This window comes from Cervus canadensis, chromosome 29 (assembly GCF_019320065.1).
Source record: "Cervus canadensis isolate Bull #8, Minnesota chromosome 29, ASM1932006v1, whole genome shotgun sequence".
In the NCBI taxonomy this organism is placed as follows: domain Eukaryota; kingdom Metazoa; phylum Chordata; class Mammalia; order Artiodactyla; family Cervidae; genus Cervus; species Cervus canadensis.
This window is the reverse complement of record NC_057414.1, coordinates 26,505,049-26,528,436: the sequence shown is the minus strand read 5'-3', so window position 1 is coordinate 26,528,436 and position 23,388 is coordinate 26,505,049. Positions and strand designations below refer to the sequence as shown.

The window sequence follows — 23,388 nt, the reverse complement described above, 5'->3', positions numbered from 1 at the left end:
GAAACTCGGGAGTTAAAAGAGTGGCCCTGATTAGCCAATCCAGAATCTCCTAGATAAAAGCCCACTTGTGATTCGTCCTGAGTAGACCAGAGCCCCGGTGGGCTGAAACTGGCTGGGCTGAGAGGAGTGAGTAGGGGACCTGGGAGATGCGAAGCCAGGTGAGCGGGGTGGAGGTGAGGAAAATAGGGGCGGCTGAAGAGAGGAGAGAGAATGGCAGGGGATTGCGGCTGACGGGGGACTGGAATGAGGCTGGGGGCGATGGCGGGGCAGGGACCGCTCAGACTACCATCACCACTGTTCTGCACCCGAGGTCCGGCGGCCAGTAGATACTGAATTCGGGGAAATCTTGTGATCAAAACCTTAATTTATCTCCCAACTACTGGGAAGTGGCCGGGCGAACATTCTGAAGATGAGACCTGGGGGGCACTGTTTTCCTGTTGCCAGTTTGAATCAGCGACCGGGCAGGGAAAGTGTTCACTCTCCAGCACTGTAGGGCTGCCTGCTGCGGGCCCCGGGGTGGTGTGGATGACAGACAGGCTGTCGTTGCCCACTTTCAAATCGCCACAGCACCCAGGAAAAAGGGTGGAAGGATGTAATCTGGATCCACTGATCTTCCTTTTCTATGGTCGGGTGAAGAGATGGTGCCACATCGGTGGCATTTTGGTAGTATGGCAATTGATTTTTCCCAGACTTGCATTTGGTATCATTACAAGAGTAGAGGCATTATCCTAATATTTTAAAATTCAAACCATGTTGAAGTGTTTAAAGTAGAAAAAAGTGTGAAAGTTCACCCTCTCCCACCCAATTATTTTTGAAGACTTGAAACAGCTATAAAGGAAAATGAAAAGGAACCCTCCAGAAAATAGTTCTCTCCTGTAACCCATTCTTTTCGTTTTTCTTTAAGACTGACTTCTTTTTGAGGTAACATTTGTTTATAACATTGTATGTTTCATGTGTACAACATTGTATTTCCACCTCTATATGCCCATATGCCTCTCTATGGTGTGCTCACCACCAAAAATTTAGTCTCTATCAGTCACCCTACAGTTGATCCCCTTTAGCCATTTTGTACCCTCTCCCACATTCTCCTCTGATAACCACTGCTCTGTTCTCTGAATCTCCCTCTTGTTTTGGTTTGCTTTGTTCATTTTTGTTGGTTTATTCCTAGTAAGAGTGAAATTATGTGGTATTTGTCTTTCTCCACTTACTTCATTTAGCATAATAACCTTAAGAGCTATCCATGTTAGCATGGCAAGATTTCATCTTTTTCAATGGTTCAATAGTGTTCCATTTTATATATGTATATATATTGGTGGCTCAGATGGTAAAGAATCTGCCCGTAATGCAGGAGACTGGGGTTTTATCCCTGGGTTCGGAAGATCCCCTGGAGAAAAAAATGGCTACCCACTCCAGTATTCTTGCCTGGAGAATTCCATGGACAGAAGAACCTGGAGGGCTACAGTCCACAGGGTCCCAAAGAGTTGGACACAATTGAGTGACTAACACTTTCACTTCATCTGTATATATACATACACCCAACTTGTTTATCCATTCACCTGTTTAAAGGCACTGGAGTTGTTTCCATATTTTAGATATTATAAATAATGCTTTGGTGAACACAGAGTCACATATATCTTCTCAAATTGGTGTTTTCATGTTCTTTGGATAAATGCCCAGAAATGGGATAGCTGGGTTTTTTGGTAGTTGTATTCTTAATTTTTTGAGGAATCTCCATACTGTCTTCCACAGTGCCTGCGTGCTCCGTCACTAAGTCATGTCTGACTCTTTGCGACCTCATGGACTGTAGCTCTCAGGCTCCTCTGTCCATGGAATTCTCCAGGCAAGAATACTGGAGTGGGTAGCCGTTCCCTTCCCCAGGGAATCTTCCCAACCCAGGGATCGAACCTGGGTCTTCTGCATTGCAGGCAGATTTTTTACCATCTGAGGAAGATGGCTAACCACCAGGGAAGCCCAGTTCTCAAAAGAGGGTTGAGAAAGCCTTGTATATTAAATAAAAGGCTTCCCAGATGGCACAGTGGTAAAGAATCCACCTGCCAATGCAGGAGACACAGGAGACACCAGTTCAATCAGTGGGTTGGGAAAATCCCTTGGAGAAGGAAATGACAACCCACTCCCGTATTCTTGCCTGGAGAATTCTTTTTATTTTATTTTTTTATCAAGCTTTACTCAGTAATTTAGCTATTCCAGTTAGAGAAATAATCACAAGCATTGTGCCCACGCTCAGTTAACAAGATAAAATGAGTAGTTGTTCACTCTTTCCCCACAAAAACATTCTGTACTTTATCCAGCCCTTCCTTTCTATGCTTATTAAGAAAATGTATGGTTTGGTTATAAAGTGACAAACTTCATTCTTATAAGAGGTTGGGGATATTCATCTTAATACTTTAAAGCTGAAACATGTACAGAACCCAATGTCTCATGAACTTTCATGTTTCTCTGGAGGAATGAAGGGCAAAACCAGCTTCAACTACCATTTGCCCTGTATTCTAGGTGTTAGAGTTGGTACAAGTCTTACAGGTAACTTGCGTAATATCCCAAACAGCAGCAACTACACTTAACTAGTTATCTTGCTAAAGGCGGTACCATCAGTTCAGTCAACCAAGCAGGAAACCTGAGTCACCTCTAATGCCACCTTCCTAAGCCCCTTCCCATTCCCACAGCTAAGATGAAGCCCAGACCTGCCTCATCGCTTATCTGGAGAATTGCAGTAGTCTCCTAACTGGTCACTAGTCTCTGTTCTCTGATCTCAGCTCATATGTACCCTGCTACCAATTACCTTTTTAAAAATTAATATTTATCTCAAAAATTTCAAAAGTACTGAATATTGCCCTGGAAATTATAACAAAGACCTATGCACAAACAACTAGATTAATAAACATTAACTTTTTCCACTCATCTGCTTAAATTTTTTATTTTCAGAAATAAACCATCACAGATTTCGTTCAAACCCCTTTGTTCTCTTTCCTGGCCCCATTCTCCTTCCTTCCTCCCTCCCCAGAGACATACAATCTCCTGAAATTGTTTTGCACCATTTATGCCCATGGTTTTATGTTTACTGTATATGTGTATCTCATAAATATATAATGATTTAGGTATTTTTTTAATTTTAAAGATACAAATAGTATAGTACTGTGGGCCTCATTCTGCAACTTGCTTTTAGACTGTATTGTTTTTTATTGGGTTGACCAAAAAGATCATTTGGGTTTTTCCGTAAGATATTATGGAACACACTTTGTGGCCAACCCAGTAGATACATTCATGTCAGTACAGCTAGCTCAAGTTCATTGATTTTAAGTTGTCATGCGTATATAATACCCATCCCCTTACTAATGGACATTTAGATTTTCTCAGATGTTTTGCTATCATGAACACCCTTGTTCACATCTCTTTATGCCAGAGTTTATTTATCTAGGCTTGGGCTTCCCTCATAGCTCAGTTGGAAAAGACTCTGCCTGTAATTCAGGAGACCCGGGTTCATCCCTGGGTCGGGAGGATCCCCCGAAGAAGGAAATGGCAACCTACTCCAGTTCTTGCCTAGAGAATCCCATGGACAGAGGAGCCTGGCAAGCTACAGTCCATGGGGTTGCAAGAGTCAAATTTGACTTAGCGACTAAACCTCCACCTGGTTCTTTAAGGGGGTGGCATTGCCCCTTTGGTCATTTTGGAGTTTGTGAGGGCACCTTTGGTTTATTAGTGTGATTTTAGAGGCACTCCTGGGGTTTACAGAGCAGGACTGGGGCTGCTGGAAGTCCCGTGATGCACTGGACAGCCCCTCACCATGAAGAATTGTCCTTCATCCTGCACGACATCCCAAGTGTCTCACAGGATACTCATTTCTCATATGAACCCAGAATCAACTCCATTTTTTGTATAAGCATAATGTATCTTTTGGCACAGTTGAACATAGTAAAATTTCCAGGAATACAACTCTAATGTAAATCAGGGGGAAATTATACTTATTTGTAGTTTGGAACTCTTAACAGAGTCGTTCATCACTGTAGAAAACCCCGCAATTGAAGGCAGCCCAGCCCGTGGTATTTGAGTTGCCGTAAAACACACCTGTACCAGCCTGCATTTGTAGCTTTTGCGTTCATGCCGATTCTAAGTTTAGGTGTGAGCATCTGAGTGCTGTCCTTCATTATGTATTCTAGTGTAGTCAGCCTGAACGTTTGTATATTTAAACATATGCTGTTTTATTACGAATAACTTTCCTTTTAAAATTGGCTTCGGCGCATGATATAAAGCAGAGATCTGGTTTTATTATTTTCTGATTGGATAATCACTTATTCCAACACTGTCTATGAAATCCTCTACCCATTGACTATAAATACAACTCTGTCCTGTGCAAAGTTCTTCTAAATGCGTGGCTCTGCTTCTGGGCTTTCTGTTTTGTTCCACTGGCCCATGTGTCTTTATGCCACTATCACACTGTTTTAATTACTGTGGTTCTATAATGTGTCTTGCAGCAGTTGGTAACATGAAAGGCAAGTTTTCCATCCTAGTTCCCAAAATTGTTTTCGCTATTCTTGGGCTTTTACTCTTGCATCTGAATTTAGGATTGGTTTTCAAGTTCCACAAAAAACTATTTTGAGATTTTGGTTAGAATTGCATTGAGCTGATAATTTAAGGAAAATTGAGTCCTTTGAATATTAAACCATCCCATCCATTCAGGAACATGGGTTATTTCTCTATTCAGGCCTTTAGGGGAAAAAAAAAATATATATATATATATATATATATATATATCTTTGAATAAAGTTTTATACTTTTTGCCATAAAAATCTTCACATCTTTTGTTGGGTTTATTCCTACTTGCCCATATATACTTATTCATACACACAACCCTTTTATTGCAAAAGTTTCAAATATATTCAAAAGTATAGAACATTGTATAGGAAAATTCATATATTCACCACTCCAGCTTCAACAGTGAATTCATGACTAGCCTTGTTTTATATTGACCCCTTTCTCCTCTGTCCTAGATAATTATAAAATTCCTAGACATCATTTTCTGTTATTTGTGTTGTGTGTGTTTGTGTATTTGTATATTAAAAGTAATCTTTTAGTAAAATAACCACATCATCACATTTAAAAAAAAAACATTATTTTTCACTTAAAAAATAAACAGTGATTCCCTAACATCGTCAAATACCCAGATACTGTTCAAATTTCTCCAGTCATCTCATAAAAGGTTTTGGACAGCAGGTTTGTTTGAGTCAGGAACCAAACAAGGCCCATACATTACTTTTGTCTGGTATGTCTCTTCAGACTTTCTTTGAAGTAAACTTTTTTGGAAAAGTAAAAGTGTAAGACACATAATGAAAAATATGCAAATCAGAAGTGTACAGCTAGATACAGTTTAACAGAATTAACAAAGCTGTGTAACCCATACCCAGCTGAGGAAACAAAATTTCGTAAGCACCCCAGAAGCCCCTTTAGTCACTTCTTTCTACAAGGCAACCACACTCCTAACTTCTAACCCCCAAATTAGTTTGAACTGTTTTTGAACATTATATACATGTTACTACACAGTGTGAACTCTTTTGCCTCTAGCTTTTTATACTTAATATTTGCAAAACTTACCCACATTGCTGGGTATAGTTGTAGTCTGTTCATTCATGCTTCTTTTTACTCTTCCATTGTATGAATGAATAAATTGTATCTATAATACCAACTCTTTGCAATCCTAAGGACTATAGCCCACAAGGCTCCTCTGTCCCATGGAATTTTCCAGGCAAGAATACTGGAGTGGGTTGCAGTTTGCTTCTCCAGGGGATCTTCCCGACCCAGGGATCGAACCTGGGTCTTCTGCATCTCCTGCATTAGCAGGAAGATTCTTTAACACTAGTGCCACCTGAGAAAGCTCACCTTATCTATTCAATTGATGTATATTTAGGCCATTTCAGTTTGTAAGTATTTCTAACAGATCTGCCCTGAACTTTTGTACATCTCTTAATGAACTTATGACATGTCTGTTGGGGACACGCCCAGGAAGAGAACAGCTGGATCTAGGGTTCACATATTCAGCTTTATTAGATATAGCCAAAGAGTCTCCAAAGTGCTAGTAACAACTTACACTCTCACCAGCAGAGTACAAGGCTTCCAGTTATTCCACATTTTTGTCAACACTTGGAGTTGTCCATCATTTTCCTTTTAGCCATTCTGGTAGGTGTCTAGAGGTACTGTATTTTATTTGCAATTTCCTAACGAAGGAGATGGGAATACCAGACGACCTGACCTGCCTCTTGAGAAACCTGTATGCAGGTCAGGAAGCAACAGTTAGAACTGGACATGGAATAACAGACTGGTTCCAAATAGGAAAAGGAGTACGTCAAGGCTGCATATTGTCACCCTGCTTATTTAACTTATATGCAGAGTACATCATGAGAAATGCTGGGCTGGATGAAACACAAGCTAGAATCAAGATTGCCAGGAGAAATATCAATAACCTCAGATAGACTATGGATTTTCCAGTGGTCATGTATGGATGTGAGAGTTGGACTATAAAGAAAGCTGAGTGCCGAAAAATTGATGCTTTTAAACTGTGGTATTGAAAAGGGGGCTCTTGAGAGTCCCTGGGACTGCAAGGAGATCCAACCAGTCCATCCTAAAGGAGATCAGTCCTGGGTGTTCATTGGAAAGACTGATGCTGAAGCTGAAGCTCCAATACTTTGGCCACCTCATGCGAAGAGTTGAATCATTGGAAAAGACCCTGATGCTGGGAGGGATTGGGGGCGGGAGGAAAAGGGGACGACAGAGGATGAGATGGCTGGATGGCATCACCGACTCGATGGACATGAGTTTGAGTAAACTCCGGGAGTTGGTGATGGACAGGGAGGCCTGGCGTGATGTGATTCATGGGGTCGCAAAGAGTCGGACACAACTGAGCGATTGAACTGAACTGAACTGATGCAGATGACACCACCCTTATGGCAGAAAGTGAAGAAGATCTGAAGAGCTTCTTGATGAAAGTGAAAGAGGAGAGTGAAAAAGTTGGCTTAAAGCTCAACATTCAGAAAACTAAGATCATGGCATCCAGTCCCATCATTTCATGGCAAATAGATGGGGAAACAGTGGAAATGGTGGCTGACTTTATTTTCTTGGACTCAAAGATCACTGCAGATGGTGATTGCAGCCATGAAATTAAAAGATGCTTACTTCTTGGAAGGAAAGTTATGACCAACCTAGACAGCATATTAAAAAGCAGAGACATTACTTTGCCAACAGAGGTCTGTCTAGTCAAGGCTCTGGTTTTTCCAGTAGTCATGTACGGATGTGAGAGTTGGACTGTAAAGAAAGCTGAGTGCCAAAGAATTGATGCTTTTGAACTCTGGTGTTGGAGAAGACTCTTGAGAGTCCCTTGGACTGCGAGGAGATCCAACCAGTCCATCCTAAAGGAGATCAGTCCTGGGTGTTCATTGGAAGGACTGATGTTGAAGCTTAATGCCAAGAGCTTACTCATTTGAAAAGACCCTGATGCTGGGAAAGATTGAGGGCAGGAGGAGAAGGGGACGACAAAGGATGAGATGGTTGGATGGCATCACTGACTCAATGGACATGAGTTTGGGTAGGCTCCAGGAGTTGCTGATGGACAGGGAGGCCTGGCGTGCTGCGGTTCATGGAGTCACAGAGTCGGACATAACTGAGCAACTGAACTGAACTGAATGACTAATGAACTTGAGCACTTTTCACATATACATTGGCCATTTGTATATCCTGTGTCAAAGGTTTATTCTTAGCTGCTTGATCTGTCAGTTTCTGAGAGAGACCTATTAAGACCTGTATTGATGAATCCTCCTCCCACACCAGTCATCAGAAGTTTCCAAGGATGATTTCAGACTTTCTGTGTCTGACCCCCTAGGAAACCCAGGAGCACCCAGAAGCCCAGCAGTACCCGTCACACCAGGACCAGCTCATCGCACTGTGCCGGCGCTCAGCCTCAGCCCCGCATGGCCGGCACGGTGCTCGGCGTGGGGGCCGGCGTGTTCCTCCTCGCCCTGCTCTGGGTGTCCGTGCTGCTGCTGTGTGTCCTGCTCTCCAGAGCCTCGGGGGTAGCTAGGTAAGGCCTTCTCTCCAGCCGGGAGTCCGAGGTAAAAGCAATTAGATGCGAAATCACTGACACTCATGAAACATTTAGAATTCAGAAGCTCATTGTCATTACCGGCAGTTGGAAGGAGTTGCATTTTAACCTCTTTATCATAAGCACTGACTGTATTATTTATACTCGGAAGCAGAGGTGGGAGGAGAAGGGAGGGGGTACATGTCAGCTCTCAGCATACAGGAGATGAGGACATAGGAGATGAAAAGAGAATCTGCTTTCGCTGCCGCTTGAGTTTCTTGGGGTCACACGTGTGCATGTTTCTTAATTGTTGAGATTCATGGCAGGTGCTGGATCCAGCCCCTGAGGGCTCCAGACCAGGGCCCCGGGAAGCTGAAGGGTTGTGGATGACTTGGGCTGGTGTTGACTTAAAGAATCAGGGCATAAACTGACCCTAAGGACACTGTAGACTCATACTCCCTGGCCAGACTGTGTAGGTACAAAAGGAATTACATCATTCACTAAAGTTTTCTGATTTCAAACACAGCAGTGGGGGATCAGGGAGGGGCCACTTCGGGTTTTCCTCCGACCACACAGAGGTCAAAATAAAAACCACCTATTCCTGACAGAGTACGATTAACATATATACACTACTATGTGTAGAACTGACCAGTGGGAACCTGCTATATAACACAGGGAGCCCAGCTCCGTGCTCTGTAATGACCTAGAGGGGTGAGATGGGGGTGGGCGGGAGGCTCAAGAGGAAGGGGACATATGTGTACATAGAGTTGATTCACCTTGTTGTATGTTAGAAACCAACACAGCATTATAAAGCAATTATCCTCCAATTAAAAATAATTTTTAAAAACCCCACCAATTCCCATTCTTAGGAACTTGGAGTCCCCAGGAATAACAGGAACGCATCCTGCTAGTACCTGTCTGGAAAGAAGGGCTTTGGGAGGAAGGGGAAAACGTTTCTGAATTCCCGTGGCGCTGGGGCAGCACACTGGGCCCTGTTAATGGACTGAGACAGAATGTGGGCCCCAGGGAAAAGCCAGGCCCAGCCTAGCAGATTGGAGAGAACGCTAACCTGTGCTTTTAACCCCCTGTCTTTGGGCCACAGGTTCTCTGTCATTTTCGCGTTCCTCGGTGCTCTGATCATCACAGCCGTTTTGTTGCTCTTCCCTCGAGCCAGTGAAGTCCCAGCCCCCGAGGCAGAGATGAAGGTAAAAACCTGGGTTTTGTTTTGCCTTCTGAGTTGTCATTCCTCTTTCTCCTGGTCTAGACCTCTGCCCTGCCCCGCGTGGTCCCCAGTGCCAGGAGGGCTGAAGTGTGTTCAAAAAATTGTAAAGTTGAAACCAGGATGGGGTGTGGGGGCGGCTCAGGGTGGGTTTTAAACGTCCTCCTGCTTCTTCCAGTGCCCGCTGGCAACACCTCCAGGCAGCTATTTGCCTGGATTTGGCTTCTGAGCGAGTGGTGTGTCAGGAAGCCGCCTCACACCGCAGGGCCAGAGACGAGCAGGCAGGCTCCCACTCCTGGTTGCCTTGGCTTGGAGACTCAGATCCCAGGCGACACTTAGGCAGTGCCCTCAGGTGCTAATCGACATGCTTTTTCATCATGTGTTTGGATTTTCCCACTGGCGGTGCGGAGGGAGTATTCTCCATAGAGAAGAGCAGAGGGGAGGGAGGAACTCTGCTGTGGAGGGTGGGCAATGTAGCCATAGATGCACTTCACACTAACAGCTTTCGGGGAGTTCCTTCCATCCTCATTTCCAGAGCCGGCTCTCCCAGCACCTACCTGTCTAAATGAAGTTTTATCATCTCTCTCATAGACCCCACCCATCCTGGTTCCTTCCTGACTGGGGCTCTGCCTTTACCATGCGTGGCTGGTCTCAGGTCTCTACAGTCTTGATAATCTCTACAATCTTGACATCCTGTGGCCCATTACTCCTTCTAACAACTTCCTTCTGCTATTTTAATTTTTTTTTAAGATGTAATGGTGGCACTTCCTTGGAGGTCCAGTGGTTAAGACTTCACCTTCCAATGCAAGAAATATGGGTCCAATCCCCCTGGTCAGGTAACTAAGATCTGACATGCCTTATGGCCAAAAAAAATCAAAACAATGTTGTAACAAATTCAATAAAGACTTTAAAAATGCTCCACATCACCAAAAAAAAAAAAAAAAACTAAACAAAAAAGCAGTAATGGTGATAATAGCTAACACTGTTTAGGGCATCACTGTGCGCACGGTCCTGTGCTCAGCATGTTCTTTACATGCTCTCATTCAAACCTCAGGACAACCCTAAGGAGCATGACACAGGCACTGTCAATGTCCCGTTTCACAGGTCAGGATGCTAAGGCTGGGAGGGGTTAGGGTAACTTACCGAAGGTCATACACACACAGAAAGAGGCTGAGCAAGGATTCAAGCTGAAGTCTTCATACTGGGGACTCAGCAGAACATCAGGGGCCATCGCCGAGAGTTTAAAGGCAACTGTTTTGACGCCGGACAACAGTACACAAAACGACATTATAACTTCTGAACTAGACTCGGCACCCCTTTCTAGTACCATGTAGGACTGACCATGGCAAAAGGGAGGAAATCCATTCTGAAAATTCCAGGGGAAATAATACTTAGCCACACAAAACTAAGGCACCGTTTTCATACACACTGGGTTTTTTGGTCAGCATCTGACAACCACTCTGACCATGTCAGGACGGTGACCGGTTTTCCTGTCTTAAATGGAGAAAGCGATGAAGTCAGGGTATTTCTGAATCACTGGGGATGTGAACATTGGAAGAAGGGCACAGAGCAAACTGTCGTGAAATCAATCCGTCTTCCCTCTTCCCTCCATCATGTGAGTTTCAGACCCGGTTTCAGACCAGGAGAGCAGATCAGCCTCTTGAGCAAAATCTGTTCATCAGTGTGGCCAGCAGAGATTGGAGTTCTCATTTTCAGGTTTGGAGTCCCAGCCCCTGTAAGCGGTCTGGCTCAATACTGTATCAATAATACATGGCCTGGGCCTTCCGCACCCAAGGCCTGCTAATTGGCTAATTAAAAAGTGAACCGTGTCGAACAAGCAAACATATAGCCCACGAGAGACTTGTTCAGTCCTGCAGCCAAGGTCAAAGTCATGTCAGAGCCGTTTCATCCACCCGACCTTTGTTGTAAGTTGGCTGTTGGGGTAATCTCTGGAGCAGCCCTCTCCCCTGGTGTCCCTGGATCTCAGTGATCACAGCAGAGCGTGGACTTGACAGGCGCTTTGTGCATCTCTGCTGTATTAGTTACCCACTGCTGCTGTAACAAATTACCGTGAAATCAGTGGCTTACAACACGCGTTTACTATCTTAGAGTTCCACAGGCTAGAATCCCAAAATCAGCCTCGTTGGGCTAAAATCACGGGGTTGGCAGGGCTGTGTTCCTTTCTGGAGGTTCTGGGGAGAAATGTTTCCTTGCCTTTTTCGCTTCCAGGGGCCACCCTTCGGCTTGTGGACCCCTTGCTCCATCCTGAGAGACGGCAAAATAGCATCTCTCTGTGTCTGCCTCCATCCTCACATCTCTGTGTCTCTGACCCTCTATCCTGCCTCCCTCAACCTCTTCTGAGGAGCCCTGTGATTACATTGGGCCACCTGTATTAAACAGTTCAGGCCAGCCTCCTTATTTCTTTATTGGAGTATAATTACTTCATGATGTGTTAGATTCCGCTGTGGAATGAAGTGAATCAGCCATATGTACACATATATCCCCTCCCTCTTGGACCCCCATCCCACCCCTCTGGGTCATCACAGAGCACCAAGTTGAACTCCCTGTGCGACAGAGCAGCTTCCCACTAGCTGTCTCTTTTACACGTGGTGGTGTATATATGTCAATCCCAACCTCCCAATTTGTCCTACTCTTCACTTCCCCCAAGAACATAAATACAATGGAATATCATTACCCCTAAAAAGGAACAAAGTTGAGGCATTTGTAGAGACAAGGATGGACCCAGAGTCTGTCATACAGAGTGAACTGAGTCAGAAAGAGAAAAACAAATATCGTCTATTAACGCATATATGTGAAATCTAGAAAAATGGTACAGATGAACCTATTTGGAGGGCAGGAATAGAGACACAGAGGTATGGACATAGAGAATGGACAGTCTGCCTATTTAAGGTCAATGGATTAACAACGGTAATCCCATCTAAAACCTTAATTCTCCTTTGTCATGCAGTTTAACACATTCAGAGTTTCTGGAGATCAGGATGTAGACCTTGTAGAGGTTATCCTATCAACCACTACCCTGCAGGTATCTGGGGATCTCTTCAGGTACTAGGTTCTGAAAGCTTTGGGAAGTCGCGATGTCCCTGGTCACTTGGTTTGTGTTCCTGCTCTATAGTAAGTCTGTAGATTAAACTGCTTTTTCCTGCCCAAACTTAGGCAGCACTCTTTGGATCTGTGGAAAGCAGAGTTCTGGCAGTGAACAGTAGACAAGTGGGTAGAGCCAATACGAATGACAGGCTTCTGTCAGCCACGACCGGCAGCTCTGGGGCCTCAAGTACGACTGGCTGCCAGGCAGCCAACGGTACAAACTGGGACAAGTTTCCTTTCCTCTTAGTGTTTCAGGACCGCAGGTAAATGGCCATTTCCCCAGCCCTTGGAAGGCTGGGTTATGAATGTGAGGGTTCAGAACTCCTCTGGTGAAAGTTTGAGAGTCCCCTTTTCATTTTGAAAATGACCCCTCCTGAGTTGGCCATGGGTTGATGGCGTGGGTGTTTGAATCTTGAGTATGTGGGGGATTATTATACTATTGTATTTTTATACGTGTTTAAAGTTCTCCATAATGAAAAGTTGACAGCCACAAAATAAGCTGTTCTGAGACCAAGCAAGCAAGGTTCTCATTCATTCTTTCAGATAACTCACTTCAGAACAGGAAAGAACCTGCCTTCAGAGTGTTTATGCATCTCCTACACCAAGCCTATGTTTGTTCCCTGTACTTTATTAAGCCTCTTCATTAAGCTTCTCTTTATCTTGAATTTCTGGCTCAGCATGTTGAGAAAAAGGTTCTTTCTTATCCATGTTACTGGAAGTTATGAATATGGACACACCCTGGGCTTACTCATCAGAGATTCCAGTTGAGCACAGTCAAGGTGCAGATGTGACAGTAATTTCACTTTTAATGTTTCTTTCTCCAGATCGTAGATGCCTTTTTCATTGGCCGCTATGTCCTGCTGGCCTTCCTCACTGCCGTCTTCCTTGGAAGCCTTTTCTTGGTTCTAATCCATCACATCCTGGAGCCAATCTATGCCAAACCACTGCGGTCTTACTGAGCCACCTTCGGGGAAAACAAGACCTTGTTCTCCTCCTCGCTTTGATGTCATTGGTGAGCAGACATTGTTCAGAGCTTTGTGTTGACAGCCTTCCTGCTTTAAGATCAGAGGATCATCTCTTCATCACAAAGACAAATCCGCTGAGTCCTGGCTTCCAGAAACAGGATTGCAGAATTGCCCCCGAGGAGAGATTCTCACCAGCTTAAGGGGGATATCGCCATCTTCTCAGCACCCGTACTTCAGGTTTCCACCTCTTTTGAAAAGGAAATAGCAACAGTGATCTGCGTAGGTTTTCGATCAAGACATCAGTAAGTGAATTTTGAGAAAAAGGGTACTTTAGCTTCTGCTGTCCAACAGACGGAAGGACTTGGTCCTTTTTGATAATATGTGAAATACTTAATCTCAAGGTCAAGATCATTTGGGAGAGAAAGGCCCTCAGAGTTCAAAAGATTATTTTAATGTGGTGACTTGGAGACATGTTATCAGATGCCAGCTATGCAGCACTCTGCATGTCACACCACGGGGCTCCACAAAGGCCTTGGTATCACTTCCCGCTGCCTTGAGAAAGCAGTCAACAGCAGCCAGAGGACTGATTTCACCTCGATCTCCTGAGCACAGCTTCCTGAATCTAACATTTCTATAGTTCAGGTTCATGGGAGGATTAGAGGCAGAGTTTAGAAACATCAGTCGTGTGTCTGGCGGCTCTCTCTAGATTCTTCTTCTTCAAGTATTTGTAGGTCTTTGTTCCTTTATTTAGTTACTATAAGTGTCCATGTTGAGTTATTGTCATCTCTTTCATCTTTGTAGATCTTTCTCCAAAGCTGATGAGGAATGTCTATCCCCAGGCTTAGGTATAACTTTATACCTAAGTTCCCAGACCAAGTGAAATCTGTCATTAAATGGGGGGTGGGGGCGGGCAACTCTAGGCTGTTTCCACTTTGGGAGTCTCAACCTGGCACCCGAGAACTATTTGAAGGACCTTCTGGCTGAAAATTAAGAACCAGAAAACAAGTTGGAAAAAGAACTTTGATAGAGTACATGCTATATGCCAGTAGTGCATAAGTCTTCCCCCCGCCCCTCCAACAAATGTAAATGACAAGCTTGTGTGTTAAGGGCAAAAATATACTTTTGTATAAAGGGTATTTTAACTCAGCCTACCTTCTGTAGATCCCATAATCACCGGCAGTGGTGAAGTGAATGATGGATCACTTTATATCTTTATGCTCAAAGCAGTCATGTCCGACCCTTAAAGAAAAAAAAAAGAAAACCCACAGGATTGGGATAAGAAATAGAAGGCTGAGAGGGCACAAAATCACGAAATGAGTTTCACTAAATTCTATGGCGGCGGGGGGGACCCGCAATAATCAGTGGTTAACATGGCACCCCTTGTATTCAGAGCCTTCCTGGAGACAGAGGTTAGAGCTTAGAGGGCGTCCCTTCAATACAAACAGAAATCATCTCAATGTCCCCATTTGTTGTTCTTTGATCAATGGCCTCAGCACAGGTTGTGCTACCCAGAGGGAATCCTGTGGCAAAGAAACTGGTGATCCTACTGTTTGAGAGGTGGGAGGAGAGCAAGTCAGGGCTTCTGTGTAAGAAAACAGGTTATTTCAGTTCAGTTCAGTCGCTCAGTCGTGTCCGATTCTTTGTGACCCCATGGACCACAGCATGTCATCTTAAAATTGTATCCTGACAAAGACCGCGTCAGCACATTACCCCCCCGACCCAGTGTCTGATCCACTAGGCGGCGCTGTCTCAAGCTGCAGAACATGCTAGGTAATTTTTTGAGAAGTTCTTTCTGTGTCTCGTAGAAGTAAAGCTGACATTCTTTACTGATGCGCAGTATCAGATATTTAATCTAAAAATTCATCAGAGTTATTGTACGCTGTTGAGTTGCTAGGAAATGCACTACCACTCACCCATGTTGCACACAGCAGGTATCAGTGTTCACTCAGAGCTCACTGTGTGCCCACAGGGTGTGAAGCATGGTCTTTGTGGAATAAATCCACTCGAGAAGGAGGCGCTGAGGCATCCCGGCTGCCTTCCTGACTCCATCCTGGGACGAAGGCATCCAAGTCATTTCAGAATGTTTTTATCCTCACATAAAGTAAGCCATTTCTTGTTCTGTTCTCTAAGACAGACTTTTCTATCAACTCTATCCTGTCGCTGCTGAAGTTGAACAATTTTGTTTTGCTTTGGTTTGCATCGATGGGTCAAGAAACATGCTGTGGGGACTTCCCTGGGGGTCCAGTGGTTAAAGAATCCGACTGCCAGTGCAGGGGACACAGGTTCAATCCCTGATCCAGGACGATCCCACATGCTGCAGAGCAGCTGAGCCCAGGTACCACTCAGTTGGCACATGTACCGCTACTGAAGCCATTGCAACGAGAAGCCCTGGCACCCCAACAAAGAGTAGCCCCCACTCAGCAACAAAGACGTGGCGCAGCCAAAAATAAATAAAAATACAAAAGAAACCTGCTGCAGTTATTTCACAGATGAGAGACAAGCAGAGAGATAAGGGGATTGTAAAAAGTTCCACAGGTAGTTAGTAACGAGGCTCCCACTTAACACTGGGATCCTGATATCTCATTTCTCAGTTTAATGATCAGTTTTGGCTTTCAGGCAACTCCTTATTTTTCCATTGGCTAATATTATTTCCTAACTACTTATACCCATAATTCCTCTGACCCATATCCACAACAGGTAAAAGTTTCATTAAAGAATTCCTAATTAACAGGTGTTAGTCACCCAGTCGTGTCCGACTCTGTGAGACCCATGGACTGTAGCCCACCAGGCTCCTCTGTCCATGGGATTCTTCAGGCAAGAATACTGGAGTGGGTGTCCATTTCCTTCTCCAGGGGATCTTCCTGACCCAGGGATCGAACCTGGGTCTCCTGCATTGCAGGCAGATTCTTTACTGTCTGAACTGCCAGGGAAGCTCAACCAGTTAACATTTATAGTACAAATAAAAAACATTTTATCAGGACTTCTTGGCATGAAGCTTTAAGTATTTGGTTCTTACCACATAGGAGCAACTTTCCAGACATGAGAATGGGAACCGCATGGGTATGAATCTGAAGAAGTGCTGATTATCCTCACAGGAGCATAAAAACTCAGGATTGGAAGAGGTTTTATCACCCACAGAATTCAACCTTTCATCTCTATTGCCAGCCCAGATACTTGGGAATATTCTCTTCTTTACCTGCTGAAGTCACAGTTTTTATTGTATTTAGCAAACACGTATGAGGTGCTTTTCTAAGCACCCCATAAGTATTAACTAACGTCATCCTTATAGCAACTCTTAAGTACTCTTAATACCCCCATTTCACCGACAGGGAACGGGCAGAGAGGCGAAGTGGTTTGCTTGAGGTCACTCAGCTAGGAGTTAAATAGGAACCAGGACTAAAGTTGGGCAGTCTCAGCTCTTCACTGTCTTTTACCACGTTGCCCTGTAAGGTGAAAACAAAGGGAAAGGGGGAAGGCAGGAAGTAGTGAGGAAATGCAGTTGAGTCTACTGCAAAATCTGGAATCTCAGGAATCCAGGGCAAAGCAATCCGAAGCCACATGGACTCACGGACAGCTTCACTGATCAGCTCTGGCTTGGGGGGCCCTGCGCTGTAAGACTTCAGCTTCCCCCTCAAGTAGAGCCCCTCACTGATGGAGCGACTGGTGGACTGACTGTCAAGGACACACACGACCACCTCTCCAGCACTGCCTGCCTGGAAAGATGGATACTTGGGTTAGTTTTCAGAGGCACCAATGGAAGAACCAAAGCCGCGAGGCAAGAATGTGTATGTGTTTCTTGACCTCTGCCTCTAGGAAGTCACATCAGTTGCTGTTTACTCAAGGAAAATATTTCCAAGCCCCACCCCCACCCCCACGCCCGACTCAACACACACCCTCCTGCCTCAGTTTCCTGGGACCTAAGAAACGACAGCAGGGATCAAAACCAGGGCCCAGGACCACAGACAGAATGAGAAAGTTCGTCTTCCAGTTCTCCTCACACACACTAGATACTGTAAAGCAGGGGTCCCTGACCTCTGTGATCTAATGCCTGACGATCTGAGGTGGAGCTCATGTAGTAATCCAAGAAATAAAGTGCACAATAAAGGTAATGCACTTGAATCATCCTGAAACCATCCACCCTGCCCCTTGGCCCGTGGAAAAATTGTCTTCCACAAAACAGGTCCCTGGAGCCAAAAAGGTTGAGGACCACTGATGTAAAAGCTGTGCATTTAGCTCGGGTCCTGCCCTCAGGGAACTCAGGGTAGTTACACATTTATTTGGTATTTGGTGGCATTTATTTGGTACTTAATTGCTCCATGGCCATCCTCTCCACTTTTTTTTTTTTTTTTAATCTTTGAGGATTTCTTTGGTTTTGCTATCTTCAGATTGATATTGGCCCCTTTTTACCCTGGGGACATGTAATACTTTCCTATTGCTGCTGTAACAAATTACTACAAACTTGGTAGTTAAGAGGGCTTCCTTGGTGGCTCAGACGGTAAAGAAACTTCCTGCAATGCTGGAAACCCAGGTGCGATCCCTCGGTTAGGAAGAACCCCTGGAGAAGGAAATGGCAACCCACTCCAGTATTCTTGCCTGGAGAATCGCATGGACAGAGGAGCCTGGTGGGCTACAGTCCATGGAATGGCAAAGAGTTGGACACGACTGAGCAACTAACACTTTCACTTTTTTCACTAGTAATTTAGAACAATACCAATTTATTAACTTGTAGTCCTTTTGAGGTAAGATATCTGAAATGAGTTCACAAGGCTAAAATCAAGGTTTTGGAGGCTCCAGAGAAGAATCCTGTTTCCTTGCCTTTTCCAGCCTCTGGAGGCTGCCCATATTCCTTGGCCTTGCCTCCATCTTCAAAGCCAGCATCTTCTGGGAATTCCCTGGTGATCCAGTAGTCAGGATTGGGCACTTTCACTGCTGAGGATGCAGGTTCAAATCCCGGTCAGGGAACTAAGACCTCGCATGCAAGTAGCAAGGTGGAGGCCAAAAATTAAAAACTTGAAAAATATTTTTTTAAAAGCCAGCATCAGGGACTTCCCTGGTGGTCCAGTGGTTAGGAATCTGCCTTCCAACACAGAAGACATGGGTTCAATCCCTGGTCAGAAAACTAAGATCCCATTTCGGGACAACTGAGCCTGCATACCACAACTAGAGTGAGAAGCCCACATGCCACAAGGAAAAGGTCCCGTGTGCCGCCAACTAAGGCCTGACGCCGCCAATAATAAATCAAGTAACTAATTAAATGTTTAAAAAGGCCAGCGTCATCTAATCTGATGCCTGACACTCCTGCCTCCCTCTCCGATCAGGAGCAGCTGTGATTACAATGGGCCCACCCCCAAATCCAGAATGGTCTCCTCACCTCATGGTCCTTAACCTCATCTGCAGAGTCTCATCTACTGTGAAAGATAACATTCACTGATCCTGGCATTCAGGATGCAGATCTCTCTGGAGGAGGGGGTATTATTCTGTGCCCTGCCCTGCAATGTATGGCCCCATCCTCCACCCCTAAGGACCACCTCCTTCTACCGTCCCTCCCCCATCCTCCCCTTACCCCATGCCTGCGTAGCCGAGGCCTGCCCCTTAGCCCCAGGTCCACTCTCCGGTTTTCAGGGTGCCCACCAACCCCACAGCGTGTCCGTTCCTCCCCCAGCCTCTCACTCTTGGTGGCCCCTCTCAGAGCGTGGAGATCCACTGAGAGCAGCTTTCCTTTTCTTAGTTTATCCCCACTCCCCCTCATTAGCCCAACCTCCCCATGGATCTCCAAAGGAGGAATGTGAAGAGTTACTGCTTTTTAATTACAAGTGCTATTGTAACATCTATAAGGAAGAACACTTTAAGCTTAATTGAGACCAAATGTGAAGTTAAATTAAATGAATAACTAATTAACGTGATGCTCCCGCATTAGCCCCGAGTGAGTGTGGAGGCCCAGAGAGGAGCCAGGTAGGTCCCAGGCCTCCAGGGACAGACAGCCGGTGCCCAGGGCTGCGGGGGAGCAGGAACCCTAGGCTGGGGAGCCAGGTGTGCCAGGGCAGATCTCAAGGAGAGTGGGCCCCAAACTCCCATCTTCACCCCAGCCCTCATTTCTGAGGCTGGTCCCGAGCACCGCATGCCCTTAGCATCTCCACAGCACCACCCTGAGCCGAGGACAGCCGTCCTGTACATTTTCTAGTCCCTGTCCGTGCTCACGTGTTAGGGGCTTCATGCATGTTCATTTTAACTTCCGTCCTGTTCATTCTTCCTTCTGGACCGTCACATTTGTTCATCCTCTGCCACTGGGATCACCCTCCCCGGCCCCGCCCCTTCAGGGCTGGAGGGGCTGATGGCAAAGTCTCTTGAGTCACCCACCCCGGTGTTTTTTTTCTTGCATTGTTTAAACGTTTCACTGTTCCTGTCTCATCCCCTAACTAGACAAGCCCGTGAGAGCAGGGCATGCGTTTAACACTAACTTGTCTCCTTCACTCACAGGGATCCTCTGAAGGAGGTGACATTAATAGTTTTCTAATAAGGAGAAGGTTCAAAGCCATCAGCAGCGAGGCTGGGAAAGAGGAGACCTCCGGAGGAAAAGCAAGCAGTTGAGGGAGCCTCTTGAAACCTAAAGGGAGAGCTGGCCACTGGCTACCGTGGAGTGAAGGCGCCATCTAGTGGCTCCCTGAGTGTGGCTGCTTTGTTTTTCTTTTTTAAAGACAGTGATTGGGGGGGCCGGTTTATCTATTTTTATTTTTTATTGTTTATCTGGCTGCGTTGGGTCTTAGTTGTGCCACATCAGATCTTCTTTGCTGCACACCGACTCTCTATTTGCAGTGCACGGGGCTCCAACACACGGGCTTAGTTGCTCCACTGCGTGTGGGATCCTAGTCCCCTGAGCAGGAATGGAACCTGCGGATTGACGCGGCACTGCAACCTGGGTTCTTAACCACTGGGCCACCAGGGAAGCTCCTAACCCTGGTGCTGAAAGACGCCTTCTAGAACCTGAATTGCAGCTCCGCCCTGGGGGCCTGAGGACCAAGACATCTCAACTCAGTTCATTTCAGTTGTTGCTCAGTCCTGTCCGACTCTTTGCGACCCCATGGACTGCAGCACAGCAGGCCTCCCTGTCCATCACCAACTCCCAGAGTTTACCCAAACTCTTGTCCATTGAGTCAGTGATGCCATCCAACCATCTCATCCTCTGTTGTCCTGTTCTGCTGCCTTCAATCCTTCCCAGCATCAGGGTCTTTTCCAATGAGTCAGCTCTTCACATCAGGTGGCCAAAGTATTGGAGTTTAAGCTTCAACATCAGTCCTTCCAGTGAACACTCAAGATTAATTTCCTTTAGGATGGACTGGCTGGATCTCCTTGAAGTCCAGGGTACTCTCAAGAGTCTTCTCCAACACCACAGTTCAAAAGCATCAATTCTTTGGCGCTCAGCTTTCCTTATAGTCCAACTCTCACATCCATACATGACCACTGGAAAAACCATAGTCTGGACTAGACAGACCTTTGTTGGCCAAGTAAGGTCTCTGCTTTTTAATATGCTGTCTAGGTTGGTCATAACTTTTCTTCCAAGGAGTAAGCGTCTTTTTATTTCATGGCTGTAGTCACCATCTGCAGTGATTTTGGAGCCCCCCAAAATAAAGTCTGCCACTGTTTCCACTGTTTCTCCATCTATTTGCCATGAAGTGATGGAACCGGATGCCATGATCTTAATTTTCTGAATGTTGAGCTTTAAGCCAACTTTTTCACTCTCCTCTTTCACTTTCATCAAGAGGCTTTTTAGTTCTTCTTCACTTTCTGTCATAAGGTTGGTGTCATCTGCATATCTGAGGTTATTGATATTTCTCCTGGCAATCTTGATTCTAGCTTGTGCTTCATCCAGACCAGCATTTCTCATGATGTACTCTGCATGTAAGTTAAATAAGCAGGGTGACAACATACAGTCTTGACCTACTCCTTTTCCTATTTGGAAACAGTTGTTGTTCCATGTCCAGTTCTAACTGTTGCTTCCTGACCTGCATACAGATTTCTCAAGAGGCAGGTCAGATGGAATGGTATTCCCATCTCTTAAAGAATTTTCCACAGTTTATTGTGATTCACACAAAGTCTTTGGCATGGTCAATAAAGCAGAATAGATGTTTCCCTGGAACTCTCTTGCTTTATTGATGATCCAGCAGATGTGGGCAATTTGATCTCTGGTTCCTCTGCCTTCTAAAACCAGCTTGAACATCTGGAAATTCACGGTTCACGTATTGTTGAAGCCTGGCTTGGAGAATTTTGAGGATTACTTTACTAGCGTATAAGATGAGTGCAATTGTATGGTAGTTTGAGCATTCTTTGGCATTGTCTTTCTTAGGGATTGGAATGAAAACTGACCTTTTCCAGTCCTGTGGCCACTGCTGAGTTTTCCAAATTTGCTGGCATATTGAGTGCAGCACTTTCACAGCATCATCTTTCAGGATTTGAAATAGCTCAACTGGAATTCCATCACCTCCACTAGCTTTATTTGTAGTGATGCTTCCTAAGGCCCACTTGACTTCACATTCCAGGATGTCTGGCTCTAGGTGAATGATCACACCATTATGATTATCTGGGTCATGAAGATCTTTTTTGTACAGTTCTTCTGTGTATTCTTGACACCTCTTCTTAATATCTTCTGCTTCTGTTAGGTCCATACCATTTCTGTCCTTTATTGAGCCCATCTTTGCATGAAATGTTCCCTTGGTAGCTCTAATTTTCTTGAAGAGATCTCTAGTCTTTCCCATTCTATTGTTTTCCTCTATTTCTTTGCATTGATCACTGAGGAAGGCTTTCTTATCTCTCCTTGTTATTCTTTGGATCTTTGCATTCAAATAGGTATATCTTTTCTTTTCTCCTTTTCTTTTTGCTTCTCTTCATTTCACAGCTATTTGTAAGGCCTCCTCAGACAGCCATTTTGCTTTTTTGCATTTCTTTTTCTTGGGGATGGTCTTGAGGGAGCAAGACCATCCCCAAGAAAAAAAGACATTTCAACTGGCTCCTTGCTTTTCAAGCCAGAGTGAGTCTTAGTAGTTTGAGACTTACTATTTGTCACCACTGGTGTGTGTACAACCTGTCTCAGTGTAGAGGTGTTTGTATCCAAAGAATGAACTAGCCTCCAGGCATACCCTTGGGTCATCAGTATCCTCACTGCTGAGGAAAGGAGTACACGAAGGCTTTATATTTTCACCCTGCTTATTTAACTTACATGCAGAGTACATCATGCAAAATGCCAGGCTCAATGAAGCACAAGCTGGAATCAAGATTGCTGGGAGAAGTATCAATAACCTCAGAAATGCAGATGACACCACCCTTATGGCAGAAAGTGAAGAGGAACTAAAGAGCCTCTTGATCAAAGTGAAAGAGGGGAGTGAAAAAGTTGGCTTAAAGCTCAACATTCAAAAAATTAAGATCATGGCATCCGGTCCCATCACTTCATGCCAAATAGATGAGGAAACAAGGGAAACAGCAAGAGACTTTATTTTCTTGGGGTCCAAAAATCACTGCAAGGTGACTGCAGCCATGAAATTAAAAGACGCTTTACTCCTTAGAAGAAAAGCTATGGCCAACCTAGACAGCATATTAAAAGGCAGAGACATTACTTTGCCAACAAAGGTCTGTCTCGTCAAAGCTCTGGTTTTTCCAGTAGTCATGTATGGATGTGAGTTGGGCCATAAAGAAAACTGAGTGCCAAAGAATTGATGCTTTTGAACTGTGGTGTTGGAGAAGACTCTTGAGAGTCCCTTGGACTGCAAGATTCAACCAGTCCATCCTAAAGGAAGTCAGTCCTAAATATTCATTGGAAGGACTGATGCTGAAGCTGAAGTTCCAATACTATGGCCACCTGATTTGAGTAACTGACTCATTGGAAAAGACCCCGATGCTGGAAAAGATTGAAGGCAGGAGGAGAAGGGGATGACAGAGGATGAGATGGTTGGATGGCATCACTGACTCAATGGACATGAGTTTGAGCAAGCTCCGGGAGCTGGTGATGGACAGGGAAGCCTGGCGTGCTG

At 45.0% G+C, this 23,388-nt stretch overlaps 1 protein-coding gene across 1 annotated transcript; it reads left to right on the top strand.

Annotated features, from left to right (window-relative positions):
• The first annotated feature begins 5 nt into the window (after window positions 1-5).
• Window positions 6-15,198, top strand: TMEM218 (transmembrane protein 218). Its single transcript, XM_043452275.1, has 4 exons — window positions 6-158; window positions 7,883-8,080; window positions 9,183-9,285; window positions 13,229-15,198. The coding sequence occupies exons 2-4, from the start codon at window positions 7,971-7,973 to the stop codon at window positions 13,361-13,363; spliced, it is 348 nt and encodes a 115-aa protein (XP_043308210.1). The 5' UTR covers window positions 6-158; window positions 7,883-7,970; the 3' UTR covers window positions 13,364-15,198.
• Window positions 15,199-23,388: the final 8,190 nt, after the last annotated feature.